Source organism: Rattus norvegicus, chromosome 9 (genome assembly GCF_021556685.1).
Source record: "Rattus norvegicus strain SHRSP/BbbUtx chromosome 9, alternate assembly SHRSP_T2T, whole genome shotgun sequence".
Taxonomy (NCBI): domain Eukaryota; kingdom Metazoa; phylum Chordata; class Mammalia; order Rodentia; family Muridae; genus Rattus; species Rattus norvegicus.
The window spans coordinates 113,680,847-113,701,642 of NC_141542.1; the positions used below are offsets into that span (position 1 = coordinate 113,680,847).

A 20,796-nucleotide genomic window follows, 5' to 3' on the forward strand; every position below is an offset into this window, starting at 1 on the left:
TATAATATTGTTATTTCCTTCCCGATCCTGGTCCAGCTATGCTAATCTGTGTTGTGAGTTTTCCAGCTCGATGATGAATGAGTCCCCGTCTTCTGGTTGCCACAGTTTAGTTGCTCTTGATTAACGCCTTTTTTAATCACCTGGTCAAATCTTCCAAAGAAAAGTGAGGCAGGAAGGTCTGCTTCCCTTATTGCCTTCCTCTTACGCCTGACAAATAGACATTAGATGCTTTTGTTTTCCGATTTAAAAAATCTTTCATTTTGGAAATTTCTCTAAATAACTGAGTAATAACTTGCCGGATAATAACTTACGTGTGTGCACAAAGATTCTAGTCAGAGTCTCTGAGTGCCTGGGGGTGGCGTTCACCTTAGGCAGTGGACTAGTGAACCAACCCTTAGAGCAACATGCTGCTTTTGGTGTTCATAGATGACTTTCTTGAGTCTTCCCCCATTTCTCAGAGGCTATTTATTCATTTTCCTCTATAGCTGAAACCTTGCCTAATTGGCCTTTTTTTTGTTTGTTTGTTTTTGGAGAAGGGAAGAAGGAATTGGCAACATCAAGCATGAACACCCGACCCCTGTGACTCGCATGTCAATGTCTGGTTACTGGTCCAAATTCTCTGGTTTGAATGCATTGCATGGCTTTTTACAGCAGAAAGAGAGAATAAAATCTCTTGGTTGCAAACATTGTAAAGTTGTACTTGTGGTGGAGTGGACTGGAGAAGAGGCGGATATTCACAGAAGGGCAGGCTGGTGTAGAGTATGGCAAGGTGCGACCTAGATGGCAGAGTATCCATGTGGCTCATGGTCATCTCTGAAGTCTCAGTGTGGCAGGGAGAGGGAGTTTCTCTTAGAAGTACTTAGTGGGACAAAGCACTGAATATCAGAGCCCAGAGGTCTAATGAGGACGTTCTCATAGGAACAAGGAATATGACTGTTTAGTGAGGAACATTAGAATCTAACAGGTTTCATGAGAAGATTGACAGTGAGCTAAACTGAGAGAGCGTCTCTGACAAATTACTACCAACTATGAAGTTAAAGGCAACTGGAATTTGTTTTTTCCCACAGGTATATGGGTTTCATTAAGCTAAAAGCCAGGCTCTTGCAAGGGTAATTCCTTCCGGCAACTCTTGGAAGATTCCGTCCTCAAGAGTTTCCCATCTCTGAGAACCTGCTGGCATTTGTGGTACTGCCTTGCTCTGACCCACACTTTCCTTGAACATCCCTTCTTCTATTTTGTTGCTTCTATTGTACCAGAACCCTTGTAATTGGGCGGACCCAAGTGGTTCCTGATAACCTTCTCAATTACAAAGTTCCTAGCTGCATCTAAAAGGGCCCTCTGCCTGCTTTCTCTCTCTCTCTCTCTCTCTCTCTCTCTCTCTCTCTCTCTCTCTTTCTTTCTTCCTTTCTTTCTTTCCCTGAAACGATATATTCTTAAGCTCAGGAATTAAAAATTCAAATAACTGTGGGCGATTCACATTCCATAAATACGTAAATAAAAATACTTATATGTGTATATGTGTGTTTGTACACCCATACTTGGTCAGTTGCTTTGTTTGTTGACAGAGTCTGATATGAGAAATGCTTCAATATCAAGGAGGACCCTAATTTCCAGACCTTGACTTCAGTTGTCTTTTTGCTCTTACAGGTGTGTATTTTTGAGACAGGATTTTGTTGGATTGGCCAAGGAAGGTTTTGACTCTGGGCAAGATACCTATTAAGTAGCTGATGACACTTCTCTTTTCAGTCAGAAAGAATGAGCTTCTTGACAAATTGGCTAATTCCAAGGCTGAAGAAGGGAAAGTACAAGGAATATCATTTTGTCAAAAAGCAAAGGAGATGATAGTAATAGATAAAATGCCACATAATAAAGTAAGAGGAATAGATATGAATAATGTACATATTGGAATAATATAAATTTAATGGGGGAATAAATTAAAAATTGAGTGAAAGAACAGATGTAAGAGAGTAATGGGGAGAGGAGAAGATACAATGCTTTCTTGTATGTAAAAATCTGATTTAACTGCGTGTGCCAGAGTGGGGCAGAGAGTGGTAGGGTGTAGGGTGGAGAGAAAGACAGAGAGAGAGAGAGGACTATTTGAGGAAACAAAGGGGCCAGCAAGAAAAATGAAGGAAGCACAGGGGAGTAGCGAAGATTAAAAGGCCAATAGAAGCCAACTCTAGTGATGTGTATGCCTGAAACGCCACAGTGAAGCCAAAGCTATTTGCACTCACTTCAAATAAGAAGAGGATTCTCTGTAAAACTACTCACTAGGCATAGGGCATAAGGAGGAACTTCAGAAAGAAGCCTGGGGGACATCAGTGACAGAAATGAATATTAGCTATAATAGTGAGAATAGAGGTTGGGTTTTATCAGCTGGGACGCAAAGAGACTAATACAGCTCCATTCTGTTACGCTTTAATAGGCCACGAGTAAATTTTTACAATACTCAACGTCTTCAAGATGGTACAATAAGTGACCATTACTTTTAAAAGTTAAGGAACTGTCCTAGAAGGGAGCTGGAAGAGGCCTGATACTGAACACAACGTGTGTTTTTTTGAAGAGGCTTCTATAAATAACATTATTGACACAATTTTGAAGAGGACCAGAAAAGCAGGTGTTGGTACTTTGTCAATGCGAGTGTGTTTATTTGAAGGTTACGTTGTGCTGCACAACTGTTGCCCTTGTCTGTAGGAGATGTGCATTAAGCAAGTTGAGTTGTGGGGCCTTATCACATAAGAATACGTTTGTGTGACACTTAGAACTTTACCATAAGCTTGCAGTGACAATTAGAATTCCTTTAGGAATTAGTGGGGGTTCTCTAGGAAAACAGAACCAAGCGATATGCACGTATACTAAGGTTGGCTTACACTAACAGTTCTGGGTAGTTCAACAATGGCTGACTCCTAGAGAGGGGTTGCTCAGCCTACAAGGCTGGCTTTCTCAGTATTTCTATTAGACACTGTAGGTCTGGATGATACTTGGAAAGCTGTCGGTCTTCAGTCTATGTTGGAAGCCCGAAGAAGCCAGTTCTAATACCAACAGAGAAAGCAGCAATGGTAGCCATAGTATACAGGGCATTATCAGCACATGTGGAGGCAAACAAGTATAAAGTAAAACACCTCCTTCTGTGCCTTATCTGGGACCATCGGAAGCTTCTGCCACATTTATGGTGGACCTTCCTACTTCAAATAGTCTGATCAAGAAAGCCCCTCGTGGGAAGACCTGTAGGAGCTGAAGGGGATTGCAACCCCATAGAAAGAACAATAACAACTAACTGGACCCTCCCAGAGTTCCCAGCGACTAAACCACCAACCAAAGAGTATATATTGAGAGAGTCCTGGCTACAGATACATAGTAGCAGAGGATGGCTTTATCTGACATCAGTGGGAGGGGAAGCCCTTGGTCCTGTGAAGACTCGATGCCACAGCGTAGGGGGATGCTAGAGCTGTGAGGCAGGAGTGGGTGAGTGGGTGGAGTAGGTCCCTCATAGAAGCAAAGGGGAGGAAAGAGAAGGGGGATGGGATGGGGGTTTCTGGAGGGATAACCAGGGAGAGTGATATCATTTGAAATGTAAACAAATAAAATGATTAATTAATAAAAAAAAGAAAGCCCCTCACAGATGTACCCATCCATTTTGTCTTTTTGGTGACTCGAGACGCAGTCAAATCCACAACCAAGATAAGCTATCACAGTTTCCTAATGTTTGGAGGCTAGCTCATGGCATCGTTTCTCTGGTGCTTGCTATATTGCGCCCTCTGTCAAAGGGCATTCTGAGAGGAGGCTGAAGTACAAAACGAAGCCAGAGGGTAAGGGGGGGTGCTATGGGACGCTGTCTTCCAGATAAGACTTCACTGTAGCAGGCAGGAACTCACAGTAGCTGTGTCTACCGGCATTAGAACAATTCAGCCCAAATTCTAGCTTGGTTGGGGAAGGGCTTCTGGGGACCCACCATTAGCTCAGAAGATGCTAATGGATAATGCCTTCTGGAGGAGGAAGAGTCATTTGCTTTTTCGGTATAGCCACTGTAGGTTACCCATGCTCCAGTGAATGCTCTATACATATGTACATATGGATAACACTACCTGGAATATAAATACACACACACACACACACACACACACACACACATAAAATTGAGCAGAGGATGTGTTAGTTGTGGTCTTAGTGGAGTTGGTGGGAGGAATTGAAGTGGCTATTATAAAGATAGATTGTGTACACATATAAAATTCCCAAATAATAAATACATACATCAAGAATAAAGGACTAAAACATTATGGAAATATTGTCCCACCAACTCCTATTCACCTCATGGACTGTCTCCCCAGGTTGACTTTTTTCTTTCTCCTCTTGACTCCTTCTGCCCGCACCACTGAAACTTCAAGTCCTGCACAGAGCTGCTTGCTTGGTCACACTCTGTTCCCAGTTCCTAGCCTAGAGTGTGGAACATAGAGGCTCAAAGGCTATTTAAAGAATTGACTAATGTTCTCTGTCATCTAAGTTGAGAAAGAAATCTTTGAAAATGGCAGTTCAACCAACATTAAGGTTCTAGTCTGAGAACGAAGAAGCAAGAGGATTCTTTGCTTGTTTTCCTTTCTGTGTTATTTTTAATGAGATGATTCTATTTGTGGCTTCTCCATCTGCACACATTTTCCTGAACAGTCCCAAGCAATTAGCTTCCAGGAATATTAGCAGGTGACAAGTTTCTCTTTTCCAGATGTTCTCACTCTTACCTACCATAGTTACCGCCTCTTGAGACTTTACAGAAGATGCCTTGCAGCTTCTCATTAGTGTCTCAATCCAAGTTAACTTCGTCTCCTTGGGTGTAGGGAAATGCTGGGGCTCGGGGTAGGAGGGTGGGGGCACACCCTCGTAGAAGCAGGGGGAGAGAGGATGGGATAGGGAGTTTCCAGAGGGGAAACTGGGAAAGGGGATAACATTTGAAATGTAAATAAATAAAATATGGCCCTCGGAAAGATAGTCTCCTTGGGTCTTCATGAGAAGGAAACTTATTACAGTCTCACCTCTGACCAAAACTTTACTTGCTATGCAAATTTTGTTCATTTTCAACTATGAATTAAAATCATAGTAGCTTATATTAAATTTCTAACAGCTGACAGTTGTTATCAATTATCGTCCTAAATTTTCATACTTAATTTGCCTACAGCAAATTTATAGGCTAAGTATTATTTCTTCCTCTCTCCCTCCCTACTCTGTGTCTGCTGTGGGAGAGAGAGGGAGGGGGAGAGGGAGGGAGGGAGAGAAAGGGGGAGAGAGAGAGAGAGAGAGAGAGAGAGAGAGAGAGAGAGAGAGAGAGAGAGAGAGACTGTGGATGCATGAATTCCATGGTACACATGAGGCCAGAGGACAACCTTAGGTCAACTGTGGTCTGCTTTGAGAAAGCTTTCTTGGATGTTTTTCAGTGCAGATGCTGACTATCCATTCTGTGAGCTTTCGGGATTCTTCTTGTCTCTGCCTGACATGGCCACAGGAGTGTTCAGATCATAAAGCCCGTTATTACAAGCAGTCGAAGATAGAGATATGGAACTGAGTTCTGATGACTCCCCAACCTTCATGGAAGCTGCCACAGAGCTGCTACTCTGCCCTTGGAAGGCCTTAGAGCCAAGCACTGTTCTTCCAAGTTAGCAGTTACAGACGTGATCTTGCAGCAGGAACACTCCTGTCTCACCACTCTATTCCAGACTCAGCCTTGTGCATCTGAATTTGACCACATCTGGAGTCTAAGCAGCCACATAGTTTGGGAGGCATCCACCACTCCTTCCTCGCTGTGCAGTAGATAGGAATAAAAAAGGACACTACAACAGCTCGTCCTTCCTCAGCATATGATAGAACTTCACTGATGGGTTGTTTTAGGCTTGTTCTAGTTAGGGATATTGTATCTGAGCCATCCTTGAGTGCATCTCACTAAGTGTTGACATCTGAGTACTCAGAATCTTCACAAGCCTGTAATTAGTCGAGATGTCAGAGTAAGGATGATTTACATAATTCTATCAGCCTACTTTCTGTTGTTCTTTTCAAAGTCCTAGTAGTTTCCAAGCAGATGATATATTCCTTTGCCCTATACTTTATTCTATGCAGGATAACATAGTTCCTAATTTTGCACACATACTGAAAATATAGCCTTCAGTCTCCCAGCCTTGTAAATGTTTCAGGATTGTCTGACACTGCTTATTCTCAAGCCAGTACTTGGTTTCAGAGAACATTTATGTCCCTTTGACGGTTTCTTCTGTTCGAATACCATAAAGACATTGTAGTTTAGCACTGTTCAATATATAAATATGTCATGAACCACGTATAGAGAACACGTGGTGTTCTCTAGGCCTCACCCCCTTATTGGGGAGCTTTCGCAGTTGATAGTTGCTGGGGGAGGTAGAACCACTGAGTTTGAGGTATGGCCACTACTAAGTCTCTCATGCTCCATGCCCAATGGATGCTTTCATACCCAGGCACATATGGGCTTTAAAAAATAACTTACTAGGGTTATGAAGGAGGAGGATAGACAAGGGGAAGAAGAAGAAGAAGAAGAAGAAGAAGAAGAAGAAGAAGAAGAAGAAGAAGAAGAAGAAGAAGAAGAAGAAGAAGAAGAAGAAGAAGGAGAAGAAGAAGAAGAAGAGGGGGAGGAGGAGAAAGAGGAGGAGGAGAAGGGAGAAGGAGGAGGAGGAGGAGAAAGAGGAGGAGGAGAAGGGAGAAGGAGGAGGAGGAGGAGAAAGAGGAGGAGGAGAAGGGAGAAGAAGGAGGAGGAGGAGGAGGAGGAGAAGGGAGAAGAAGAGAATGACATGAAGTTAAGAGGGGAGACATTGGAGGAAATATAGGAGGAGTTGGAGAATGTACAATGGGGTGTATATGATCATATTTCAGTGTATACAACATTAAAATTCTCAAAGGCTTAAAGTGATGATTATGTTTCAGTACATAACAATAAGAAACCCTAAAAGAGAAAGAAAAATATATTTCTAATAATAAACTATTTAACATAATGCATATGATATTTTGTCATTTAAAAATGTAGTTGACATAAAAATTATCAAGAAAATTCTTCATATTCTGTGAATCGAATCATATCTTCTAAACTCAGCACATATTTGATCGTAGCAACACCATTAACCATGTCTTATAATACTGCCTCAGTGGGCGCAGGTAGAGAACAGTTTGCTTCGGCTCAGAGCATAGTGGCCATGTTTGTTTAAGTCTTGACTCTATTGTATCATGGCGATGCATAGGTCCATGGAGGAGGACTTCATCTGAGGACTCAAGTGCCTAGATCACACAGTTATGTCCTTCTGCCATTTTTCCCCCACAAGGTTTTTAGACTATCCACTTCTGATGTGTTCCAGCTATGCTGAGCTTTATTACTGGAAGTGATTCGGTCTAGACATCTCAGTGCTGGCTGCCTGGGAAATGTGTTTCCTTCAAAAACACAAAGCTGAAAATACCTCTTAACCATTGCTTTTCTAGTGGTAAAATGCTAAAGTATATCAATTCTTGGATTTTCTTTCTTCCCATCCAAAAAATTCCTTCCTGTCATCTTGCCCCCTGTTTCTTAGTAGAGACAAAAATGGCCACTAGAACTATATGTGCTGTGTTAATTGCCACGTCCTCTTGCTCTGCAACCTGGGCATGGGATATCTCCTGACATTCATGCCTTAGGCACGTATAGCCTGGTTGTGTTTTGAGACCAGGAGAAGCATTCTATGCACAATTTCTTGTGTTGCTTCTTGGTATCGTTATAGAGAACACCACACAGTAGCTCGGTGGCCTTTGGAGTTTTTTTTTTTTTTTTTTTTTTTTTGGTTCTTTTTTTCGGAGCTGGGGACCGAACCCAGGGCCTTGCGTTTCCTAGGTAAGCGCTCTACCACTGAGCTAAATCCCCAGCCCCGGCCTTTGGAGTTTTATATCAATGTTCAGGTACATTATGAAGCAGTACAACTATTTTCATGGCATGACTCTTGCTGGGGGTGCTTAGTCACTATTCCCTTAGGATACATCTTCCTTAGACACAGCAGGAATTCAGGGCTTTCTGACTAATCTCACTTGGCAATGGCTTTGTGTCAGTGAACTTACTTCAGTTCTTTGAGAGACAGTGAAGGGGAATCTCATGTTTTGTTGGGCCTCCTCTTCACTCTTCATTGTCTGACTTTATTAGAGTTCCTTTTGTGTCAGTGGCTTCCCTAGCTCTCTTTACCATCACAGCCGCCATTTTCTGTGTAATTCACAGCTTCTAGCATCTCTGACTCCAAGACTCTTTGCTAACTTTCAAACAAGTAAATTGTTCAGGTTTCCATAGACTTGTTTTATTCATATTGAAAATAAGGATTTATAAATTATTCATTTTAGACTTTTTTAAAAAGGAAGACAGGAGCTATAAGGAATTGGTTACCTCAAAGATTTTCCCTATTCTGTCATAGGCACCTTGTACATAGCCAGACATTTTGTTTTTTTAGTTTAGTTTTGTTTTTTGTTTTTTTTTTTTTGGGAGGGGTGGTGCTTGTTCATTTTTTTATGGTTTATGTTGTTGGTCTTTTCATACATTTTACTTTTAAGATAATTGGACCCTTACTCCTTTTTATTTCTAGGAATTGGTACTTACTTCTAGCCCTTAGAAATAAATTTTAGTAAGTCATTTGGTTTCTTATATGTGCTTATATAGCACAAAGCAGCAATTTTACTACATAAATGAATGTACTGAATATTCTTTGTGCATAATGCAACTGACCTACTACTCCATGTTCATGACCTGGGCTTTGAGTCAGCTTTGTAGCCACAGAAGTTTTAAGGCTTTTCTTTCTTTCTTTCTCTCTTTCTCTCTCTCTTTCTTTCTTTCTTTCTTTCTCCCTCTCTTTTTTTCTTTCTTTCTTTCTTTCTCTCTCTCTCTTTCATTTTCTTTTTCTCTTTCTTTCTTTCTTTTCTTTCTTGAGAAAATAGGTTGATATTTAAAGGGGCAAGTTGAGGACTTACAAGAAAATAAGGCTAATTAAGCTATTAAGAGATTTGACCACTTTAAGACTCACTGCTATTGGCTTGAGTCAGTGGAGCCAAATGGGTCTGGAGTAAATAAAAAAAAATGATGTATAATAAAACAATTTTACTAGACTCGAGCTGTTTAACGACCACCTACATGAGGAGTCAAGCCAAAGGAGTCGAAATTCATCTCTACCTGTTAGTTCAGCTGTACGATGCCACCAGTTAGGAACTGGGAAACATAAAGAAACGTTATACATATTTGCTATATTTTACTTTTAAACTATCAAAACTAGTTTTAAAATTATAAATAAAACATATGTAAACTTGCAATTTTGAGCAGCAATAGATGCTTTAATGATTAGGGATTTCGTTTAGGAATCTCACTTAGCAAACTTTAAGACCTCAGGACTAAAATAGGTTCACTTTTTGTGTGTATGTGTATGCCAGTGCACACATGTGTGCAGATGTGAGTTCATGTGATTTGGGGATCGCATGACTCGGACAGTCAGATGACAACCTTGAGTATTCTTTCTCTTGCTCAGACACCATCCAGTTCCTCTTTTGGGACAGCATCTCTCACTAGCCTGAGTTCCTGGATTAGATTTAGTTGGTTGGCCAGCAAGCCCTGGGACTCCACCTACCCCTCCCTCTCCAGTGCTTCGTTCACAAGTACAAAGCAATGCCATTCTGCTTCTTAAGGTGTGCATTAGCTACTTGTCTTGTAGCTGTGACAGAAGCTCCCTCTGGAAGGCATTTGGTTTACTGTTCCCGAGGATGAAGTCCATTGGCACGGGGACGATTTGGGCAATGGGAACAGGAGGCAGCTGGTGATGTTACATCCATGATCAGGAAACACCAAGCAATGTATAGTTGTGTTCAGGTCGCTTCATTTCCAATTCAGTTCAGATCTCAGCTGATGGAATGGTACCACCTACATTTAGAGTGAGTCTTCCCCAAAGTGTCACAGACATACCCAGAGACTCGTTGCCATGGTGATTCTAAATCTCATCAAGTTGACAATCAAGGTTAAGCACCACATTCGGGCTTTGGGGATCAGACCTAGGGCCCCGTGCTTAATTGGTGAGCATGCGAGTGACCCAGCTGTCTGCTCGCCTGCCCACTTTTCCTTATGAGAGTGCCTCGTCCCCTCTTCCCAATTCCCATAGTGTCCGTTTAAAGCTCGCTTTCTGCGGCCTTCAGGTTCCTACCCTGTTGTCCGCAACTTCTGTTGTTTCTACAAACTCTGCTGTATTTGCTCGATTGAGTTCTGGCTCCAACAGAAATCTGGTTATCCATAAACAGGCTTCTTCACATGTACTGTGTGTGCTGCAGTCCGATAGAGGGAATTTAAACGGATTTATTCGTCACTGGGTTGGGTACTTTCCTCCGTGCAGTCACCCCCATCTGGTTTATTTAATCCACTTGCTCCATATTTGTCTGACTTGCTGTTGCTTGTTACTGCTTCTATGGCTAGGATTCCTCAGTGCGCACTCTTTGCTCTTAGGGAACTATCACACGAGGAAAGGTTGAAGAATGCAGTTACCTTTGTACTTTGACTAGGCACATTGGTGCTGTAGTCCTAACTTTTTATGTAGCTGTTACAGATTAGCCAATGGAGTTTTGACTTGGTGCTACCCATTAGTTTTCAGGTGGCTGCCCTTTATCTGACTTGGATTCTGAATTCCTGAGGATCTGAGGCGGCACGCGATGGTGTGACAAACTGATCCTGTGTGGCGCATTTGTTCATTCTCCTTGAGACACTGAATTTTGATCCGAGTGGCAAGTCAGTGAGCAGCACCTGTGCGCCTCAGCAGAACTGAGGCACACAGGACCCTAATAGGTCATTGTACTTGGTCAGAGGTTGTTGTGGTAAATATTAAAAATATCCAAATACCCTTACTAGCTATCATTGTCATTAGCAGGGTATAGTCTTCTCAGTGGCAGCCGGTTCTAGTGTGGCACCACTCCACCCCTAATTACTCTCTGGCCCGTGCAGTCTCTCAGCTCCCATTGCTAGCCGCCTTCTCCCGGGTGTCTCTGCCAGAGGGAACTCTCTGGTCCCAACAACCGGTAAACTCAGGACTCAAGAGGTCCCAGCAGTGGTTGCCTATCATGGCTCCCTGCCTCAGACTCTGCCCACACTCCCAACAACCGCCCCCTGGTCCCAGGGGCAGCTACCCTCTTGCACCTCTCTGCTGCTGCTCTGTTTACATTCCCAGCATCTGCTCCCTAACGGTTATAGCATCAAACTCCCAGCAACCCGTTAAAATCAAAACTTCAGATGCTTATAATTCAGCAATCAGATTTATTTCAGTAATTCAAACCCCCAAAAAATGTCTGCACAATAAGCTCAGAGCCAATTGACGATACAAATCACCCACCTAAATAAGAGAAATTGACTTAAAAAATCCATCCCTTAAGAAATATCCGTACTCCAGCCATTTAAGACCACATGGATCTGGGTCGTCCTTCTCTGCCTCCATCTTGCTTCTCCTCCTCTTCCCTCTCTCTCCCCTTACCAAAACTCCGTCCCTGCGCCACTTTCTCACTGCCCAATCCTGTGCCAGCCCTCACCTGCATGAAACCAGCAATTCACAGAGGTACAAGTGGTTCCCAAGGTAAAGCATGGTAGTTATGGGTGGAAAACAATGGATATTGTAGAGGGACCTACAAGTGTTAGTGATATGTCCTCTCAGGACTGTGGTTGAAAGGGAACTTCACAGGCTACTCTTTCAAGGGCTTATGTGTAGGGGGATGCTAGGGCAGTGAGGGAGGAGTGGGTGGGTAGGAGGGTGGGGGAGCACCCTCATAGAGGCATGGGGAGTGGGGATGGGATGGTGAGTTTGTGGAGGGAAATCGGGAAGGTGACAACATTTGAAATGTAAGTACATACAATACCCAATGCAATGTTTTAAAACGTAAGTTCTATACAAACTCCAGGGTTTAGAAATTTATAAAATAGTTTTACGAAGAATAAACACACATACATGTCTATCCAAAGATGGGGGGGGATATTCTTTTGAGAGAATTGAGAATTGAGAAGTAGCATAACTAATGTATTTTAGATCCACATTAATAGGAAATATAATTCTTAAAGCACTAGCACTATTCATAAGTGTATTTGTCTAACAAGAATGTGACCTCGTGTGCAGTTGGCAATGTAGAAGGGACGAGAAGAACCAGAAGGAAGTCCCCATGAGGGGCACAAGGCTACTGGGTTGAACTACTTCATGTTGCTGCAGACGATGTAAAATTCCCGAGAACAAAAGCTCTAAGTTATTTTATATCACGCACCATTTAAAAATAGCCGTAATTAGAGTGACAGACCGAAGAGATTCGCTGAGCAAAACATTTTATTTATATCTACAGGTTGGGGCTCAGACGAGCCAGGAAGGACAAACGTGTATAATTAGTTGGGAAGGCAGAGGAGGGATGCGAACAACAAAGAGGCCGTGGTGTGTCTCCCTCACATTTACCTAAGCAAGCCCTTCCTTCAAACTCACGTCGCCAGTGGAACGTTTCATTGCTCTGCTGGCAAATCAACATGGTTTTAGTGTTCCGGAAAAGGTCAAGTTTTCAGCTCAGATTTATTTGAATAATGTCCTGCCTCTCCCATTTTATGGTGCTGTGAGATACTGTTCCTGGGGAGATTTGAACAAGTGTTTATACATAACTCAGATATCTCAGATGGGAAACCAGTGACAGATCACACAAAGGTTAAGAGTCCAATTGCTGAACAAATGAACTTTGCTGCATACTTACAGGAGCAGAAGTGACTGAAAGACAGCTGCATCACCAGGTTCTATCCCAGCATGGGTAATAGCTCATGAAAGCTAGAAACCTGAGGTCACTGCACATCCTGCAGGCAGTTCGGCAGGTTAGAGTGTCTTCTCACAGCACACCCTACACGTGGTTCGACAGGTTAGAGAGCGTCTTCTCTGCGTAGCTTGGAAGGTCTGGGATTAATCTATGCAGCTTGGCTGATCTGCCTCTTTCAAAGGCCTGTCCTAGACAGCTGGGACAAGTGGACGCCCACATTGCTGCTATGTTTCAAGAGATATTTTATTTCGCTGGAGAGCTATGGCGTCTAGGTCTCCTCCATTAAATTTACATACGTGGGATTTCTGAGACTTCGCTATGGAAAAGCAACGATTCTTCTTCCTGCTTACTCCAAATGAACACGGAACTGAGCTGAAGAGTTTCCTAGACCCATTTTTAAATACACCCCCGACCCTCTAGTCTTTCAAATGTGATTTATTTCTTAATTTGTTGGAGCTATGATTGATTGATAGAAGTCATTTTCTCCCAAGGAACTAGATATGAGAACAGACACAGCTGATTTTTTTTTTAAGCAAAAATTCTGGATCAACAGGTAGATAAGAAACAGAAGACTACACATGGTTACTCTACATAGGACTGCTTTGTTCTGGAATGTTCTTTGCTTTGAACATTTCCTATCCAGTAGTGTCTTTTTCTCAAAATGTCTGATTGAGGAAGTGGTTTCTGTCAGCACATCATGTTGATGGCAAACGACAGCAGCAAATGAAGAGCGGCTGTCTGGGTTTCATTCTGGGTTATCACGCCAGTCAGGAGGCTCAGAGTTCAAGTATCTAAAAGAGGATGCAGGCAGCATTTACCTGTACGAAGAAGCCAGTTATCTTAGAACTCTGAAGCTCTCTCTCTCAACACTGCTAAGGAGAAACTGAGCCTCCCGTCTGTGTTGCTGGATATCCCTTTGCTCTTGTTCCTGATGTAAAGAAGAGTTAACCCTTTCCCACTGATCATGATGGAGAATCATCATGACAGCTCCTGCTGGTGAGGGTGTGGGATCACAGCAGTCGGATGCAAGCTTGTACAAGCTACTATAAACACCAAGAGGATGGGAGCCCATCTTCCTCAAGAGCCACTTAAACCACTCTTGGGCATATACCCAAGGGGCTCTACATCCCCCTACAGAGACATTTGTCCAACCGTGTTCATTGCTATTCTGTCTGTAATAGGAGAAATTGGAAATAGCCTAGATGTTCATCGGCTGATGAGTGGATAAGAAAAATGCAGTTCATTTACACAACGAACTATTATTCACCTGTTAGAAATGAAATTATGAAACTCACAGCGAAAGGAAGGAAGCCAGGCCAAAATCATCCTAAGTGAGATCAGTGACCCCTCAGTCATCCTCTGAGAAGTTTCTTCTTGTGGTAGGTGGGAACTAACACAGAGAGACACAACAGGGCAATGTGTAGAGAGTGAGAGACTTCAGAGAACTCAGTCCTAAACAGAGTGTCTTCTTTTCATCATCCCACCCCAGACCCCTCTCTCCTGGGGCTTAAGGATTGACAAGGAAGAGGAGGTGGACTGATCAAAGACATGAAGTGCCAGGATGGGGGGATTCCCAGTGGGGTCCCATCAGCTCAAAGGAGGAGGGGATGGGGGAATGGAAGAGTGGGGGGATGGGGAAGGATTGTAGGAGAGGTTGACAGGGAGAGGGGCAGCGGGATGTAAAGCAAATGATCAAAATAATAATAATAATAATAATAATAATAATAATAATAATAATAATAATAAAAAAGAGCTATAGGTGGTTGTTGAAGCTAAGGAAAGAGTGTCTTTTAGAAACCACAGGACTGATACGCATAAGAATTCTGAGACTGGTAGAACATAGTGAGCCTGCAGAGATTCCCAGCATTGAGAGGGGAGAATATAAGATCCCACCCCTAACCAAGAAGCTATCTGAAACTAAAATTTGCTTGCAAAGGAAAATTAATTTTCTCAGTGGAGCTTCACTGTGTATTAGCCACACTTCATGCAGGCCACATGACCAGGAGTAATTCACCAACACATACAAACTCAATGGTATTTTTTGTAGATTTTTGTCTCTCATAGTGCTATGTTTGGGCATTTTTGTCTTACTGTTTTTTTTTCTTGTATATTTTGTTTTCCATTTTTGTGTTTTGTGGGGTGTGTGTGTGTGTTTCTGTGTGTGTGTGTGTGTGTGTATGTGTGTGTGTGTGTGTGTGTATGTATATGTGTGTGTTTCTTATTTTATTATTTTTTTTTGTCTGCTTGTATTTTGTTTTGGAGAAAGAGAGAGTTGGGAGATCTGGAGGATCTGAGAGGAGTTAGGGAGAGACCAAGCTTGATAAGAATACAGAATGTATGAAAAAAAATCCAGTTAAAATGTTAAAAAATTCAAAAGGAGGAAGATCGATGAACAAATATGCCTAGGTGTTCTCTACAGGTAGATAAGGAAGAGAAGATTACAGGGGCAGAGAACAGTAAAGGCTGAGTCTCTTCTGTCCCAGGCCCTGCTCACAATGCTCCTGGGGTATGTGACAGCATTATCTCTCACTCATTATCTCTCACTCATTATCTCTCACTCATTATCTCTCACTCATTATCTCTCACTCATTATGAGTGTGAGGTTAAGTTCTCTCCCGAAAAGTTCTATGGTTGTAAGTCTTCATGTTGGTCCAAGTTAGAGTTGAAACTCAAAACTAGCAGATTCAAATGTTTCGCATGATTAGATTATCAAATGGAGTTCTTTCATCTGCTTATAGAGAAGTTTTATTTATCATAAATATTAATAGCTTAATATTTCTATGGGATTCTGAAGGTTTCTGGGTATATAGTAAGTACCATAGGTATAGACCTTAATCTTTGAAGCTGTCAAATGTTTGCTGCAGATGTACTTTCATTTTGCTTCAAAAGACAGACAAAATAGCTTTCTGGATTTTTTTTGCATATGTTTTACAAACACTGGCTATATCTGCCTTAGGGTAGTAGTCTGTGAAGAACTCATTGAAATAAAAATTTTCTGCCCTAAAACGGATTCCACTCTGAAAAGGCAGGTTTGAAAATATGAAAGAGTATTAATATTAGCCAGTGTTGGTGTAAGTGTCTGTGTGTTTGTCCATGATGTAAAGTTATTGTAAGAACAGTGAGGCCACTTTTCGGGAAAGTGCTTGTAGCTGAACTGTTACACCCTGAGGTAGACAGACAAGTCATTGAGAAGGCCTTCCTGTGGTCTCTGGGTCAGCTCACATAGTATACACACATCTAGGATGTTAGCTCTGGAGAAAACATTTCCTTTTCTCAAAAGTTTGGGGACATTATTGATGCAAACAGAAGGTGATCTGGGGACCAAGGACGACTGAAGGCCCTTTCTCAGGCTAGTGACATCATTGAGAAACTGAACTAAAATCTAAGCACTTCTTTCTTTAGAAAATAAACTATTGTGTTTTGGATGGTTATTTATCTGTCTCCGCTGCATGTAACTCTAATAGGAGCTCCAAGTACGGTGGTCTAGAGGTTTTCCTGAAGTGTGTGCACTGTCCACAGGAGTAGAATGAGAATCAGAGCTTCTCACAGGTGCCATGGAGAATTTTGTGAAAACATTAGGATATGGCAGTGGTTCTCAACCTATGGATCACAACCCCTTGGGGGGCAGGTACAACCCTTTCACAGCAATTACGTATTAGTTATCAGGCACGTCAGGCATTGTACATTACAATTCATGACAGGAAGAGAATGACAGTTATGGAGTAGCAAAAAACCAGTTTTATGGTTATCGGTCACCACAACATGAGGAACTGTATGAAAAGGTCACAGTATTAGGAAGATGGGAAACCACTGGGCTAAAGATGGGAGCTTCCTAGGAACGTAATAGAACGTCGAGTTCTCCAGGGAATGCTGGTACTTGTAAGCCTGTCTTGGTGGTGCTCTATGAGGCCGTATTGTGAGACAAGCAAGTTTGTTCTTTTACATCCTGTCTACATAGAATCTTGATGGATCTCTTCTCTATATTTTCCCGCTAAACGCTCAGGATACAAGACGTGTGTGTGTGTGTGTGTGTGTGTGTGTGTGTGTGTGTGTGTGTGTGTGTGTGTTGCTGTTCTCAGAGACATGAGGTCTATGTGTAAGTTGACTAGTCCTCACTCACGACACTAAAGATCATCCTGAGAATCTACAGGGTCACACACTTTTCTGGGACCTTTTCATATGTGGTTGTGTCTATTGAGTTTTTGTAGACACTTGAGACAGGAAAGACCTTATGTAAGGAAGAGAGAGCTAAATGCAGGGAAACACAAGTAACCTCCCTCGGGTTATAACCAGAACAAGGTTGGGCTAGAAACAACCCTCCCCTCTGCCCCCAGCCACTTGCTATGCTGCAAATGATCTATGTGTCTTTTCACCTCCCTGGTAGTCGATTGATGGCAGTCAGGAAGGATGGCCGAGGATACGTGCTCACTACACATCTACTGGTTGACTGGACTTGTGGAAAGCGCTCCCTGATTTGACAAAAGACTAATTCAAAGATGTAGGGTAAGATTTTGCTTATGTAGAGGACTGGTCCAATACTCTTCCCTTCTCTTCACATCTATTGGAGATGCAAACCTTCTGGGTCTAGGGAAATATTGTTAGTCTTAGAACTAATAAGTGTGTTTTGTTTTCCTTTCTGGATCACATCTCCTCATTCAGTAACACTCAATGCATGAAAATGCTCACCCTGAATTTCTTTTCATTTTAGTGTCCATCGTCATTAAGGTCAGCTGAACCTTCCAAGAATAACAAGTTCGGGGCAGTGTCTCTGGGCTTTGAAGGTCGGTATCCTTCACGTTCAAAGAACTTGTGTGCATGCTTGAGTCAGAGGACACTGTATTCACATTTGACTGCGGTATCTGCTTTTGTTTTTCTCCCACAGGGGAGAGTCCCAGGCCAGTGTTACAGTTGGCTGTGGTCACTAGCTGGCTCCCTAGTAACGGCACAGTTTGTGCATTCCATGGCCAGGATCCAGAGGGGCAGAAACACCACAGGGGAGCAGAAGTGCAAGCCCCAGGCTCTTGACATGAACATTCCTGATGATTCTGCTGAAAGACCTCATTATTGTCCTGGCAGATACTGTGAGAACGAAGGCACCATTTTCAGGATGGAGAGCTATGTGCTATTAATTCAATGTTTTTTGATTACACCATTAAGTTGGTCGGAGCGTTACAGTTGCTTTTGGGCATGAGTTCATCTGGGCAACTTCTCCCAATCCAGGGAGTAAGTGCCACATCCTTATTTGTTTGCAAGTCTCCTTTATTTTAATTATGACAAATAACAGGTGCAGAAAGTATTTTTTGGGGGGGTTCCATATATATTTTAGGCACGGGGTAGGAAAGAACACAGGACAATAACTTGATTTTGTTATCCTTTCCACTTAAGATCATCTGGCAAAGAATAATATAACTTAAGTCAACATGAGATTCTTCCTTGAGATGTAAGGAATAACTTCTACAGGCTATTGAGAAGACCTCCACCTAAGAAGCCCTGGGAGAGGGATTAGGTCTATTTGTCCTAAGAGAGACTAACAGGATGACTCCTTTTGGCCAAGATACTGACACACCCTGTAAGGAACATCATTTCAATGATTTGACTTTTCTCTAATGCCCTGCTTCATGACCCAAAGATACCCTCCAAAGCTTGTGGCCAAATTCTGAATGAAAGATTTAAAGAAGAATATGAAAGATAAAAATAAGACAAATACATGTTTATTTATGCTTTCAAGGGCTAGAAAGAGGGGACTAGGCTATGCAGATGCAAATGTAAGTCGTGGAGGCTTTGACATAAGTGCAGCACTCGAACACTGATATCAGGAAGTTGCTCCAAGTTTTTACAAACGTAAGGAGTAGATTCATTTGAACAACTGTGTTTCAGGACACTGGAGAGAAATGCCTTGCCTCTTTCCTCAAGCTGGGAGCAGCCTCATGGAATCCCTCTTTTTAGTTTCTTCACATTCTGGTCTCCTCTAGAGGTCGATTCATGAACTCCTGAATAGCTTGGTCCAAAGGAAGCCATTTTTTGATAGATGTTTTCAAAGCTGCAATCCAGCTGCAAGAAAAAGAAACCACAGAACAGATCATTAAACCTGTCAGGCCCTGGGGAGATAAGATGTGACAAAAATCCTTTAATTTATTTCCTAGTTGTTTCTCTTGGTGATTTATTTGGAATTAATGGGATAAATGAGCTCTGTGGATTTCAGGTTGACTGAGAAAGGAGAAATAGCAAGATGGCTGAATAATGAAAGTGGGGGTGGGGTATAGGAGAGAAGAAGATATTCGTAAGAAGTGATTAACGGAGTTGAGTGGTTTTCAAATTGCTAATAGTATTTTGTAGTTCTCACTTAACTTTAAGCTTTGCTGATCAAAGTGTAATAAATACTGTCATATCAGTGAAAAGTATTTATTAAATTCTAGAAACTGTACAGCCCTCCAGTTAATTCCCCTTTTCTTTCTCTTGCTTCCCTTTACCTGAACAGTTTTTTATGTAACATTGTTCCAAAGGGCAGATACTTTATTACTAGACTACTAGGAATAACAACCAGAAACAGTTACCCAAGAGTATCTCCAACAGGCTGTCTCAGAGACACTAATAAATGAAGCTGTGGGTCACTGGGTGTGGACTGTAATTTCTATAACTTTCTAAGCTCACTTTAGGCGTAAGTGGAGTAACATGTAACTCTAAGTTCAATCCAGTTTTTGACTTTTCACTGTTAATGCTTTGAAATATCCAGTGGCTCAATGATTGTCTTTTACTGTTAAGACAAAAAGCTCTATGAATTTAATCGGCCCAGCTATTTAGCTGTGACAGAGAAACTGGTAGGTTTTATCAGACGGGACTTACATCAGCTCAGTGACCCTTGCTCCGCTGTGCTAGTCGGATGCTTACCCTCATTATCTGTTTGCCAGATGTCCAGGAAGAGAGTCATGGCAACTTGTTTAGCAGTGACACACCTGCCTCCTCCCCCAGAACCTTTTTTTTAAAAGATTTATTTCTTTTTATTTATATGAGTACACTGTAGCTGTCAGACACACCAAAAGAGGATATTGGATCCCAGATAGTTGTGACCATCATTGTGGTTGCTGGGAATTGAATTTGAGCAGCCAGTGCTCTTAACCACTGAGCCATCTCTCCAGTCCCCAGAACCTCTTTCAAAGGAAAGGCACAAGCAACATCTACATAGAGAAAAAAAGGCACGCCTCTAATCTCTTGCTAAGTGTCCATTTGAGGGAGATCCCTAAAAATCTCACCTTTGGAGTTTAATTTCTTTGTGTTTAAAATAATATTTCATATATATATGAATATATAAATTTAGTCAAATATATATATACATATATATATATATACATATACATATACACACACATATAGTCATCAAGTGGCTTTACTAAGGAATTTTTTCATGAGATCCTTGCAGTTGGGATGAAAAGAGGCCCGGAGCAGTTGGGAGATTATTGTGACGCAGGTGAGACGATGACTTGCTAGAGAAGACGTGTGAGCGTTGATACTGAGCACCTCCTTCCTCACCCGGTTGTATCTAGCAACATCAACACTCTTGTATTTCAGAAACATTCGAACAAAATGTTGCCTTGACAATGACAGCCTGAGATCGAATAGACCACAAACTAAATCCTTTGTATATCCTTCAGTGGCTTGGACTAAACAACCAAATGCAGATGGGACAAATCCATGTACACTATGGGAAAAGAGAGCAAGGGACAGATCTGTGTTTTACCTGACTGGGACGCACTTAATAAATGTAGCTTAAAGATCTATGGATTATTTACAGACTGTAAATGGTGTGGTTGTGTGTGTGCATGCGTGCATGTCGATGCCTGAGTTGTTCACTGTCTTGGCAAGAATTCAGTTTATTTCCCTCTTCATTTGGAGGGAAGAAGTATTCTTAGAGAAGTCACTGAAGAAGGGAATGAGAGAAAAATAATCCTGCAGGATCACAAAGCTTGCTAAGAAAGGATAGATTTCCCTTAAGAATGG

At 42.0% G+C, this 20,796-nt stretch overlaps 1 protein-coding gene and 1 long non-coding RNA gene across 2 annotated transcripts in view; one reads left to right on the forward strand and one right to left on the reverse strand.

Annotated features, from left to right (window-relative positions):
- The first annotated feature begins 1,067 nt into the window (after positions 1 to 1,067).
- LOC148003867 (uncharacterized) lies at positions 1,068 to 19,412 on the forward strand. Its single transcript, XR_015629764.1, has 4 exons — positions 1,068 to 1,647; positions 17,186 to 17,304; positions 17,510 to 17,582; positions 17,684 to 19,412. It is a non-coding gene; the product is annotated as an uncharacterized LOC148003867 (long non-coding RNA).
- Positions 18,492 to 20,796, reverse strand: part of Pdzph1 (PDZ and pleckstrin homology domains 1) — a 141,106-nt gene continuing 138,801 nt past the window's right edge. Inside the window, 1 exon segment of the mRNA NM_001402237.1 lies at positions 18,492 to 18,852. Coding sequence (NP_001389166.1) covers positions 18,753 to 18,852 — 100 coding nt within the window. The 3' untranslated portion in view covers positions 18,492 to 18,752.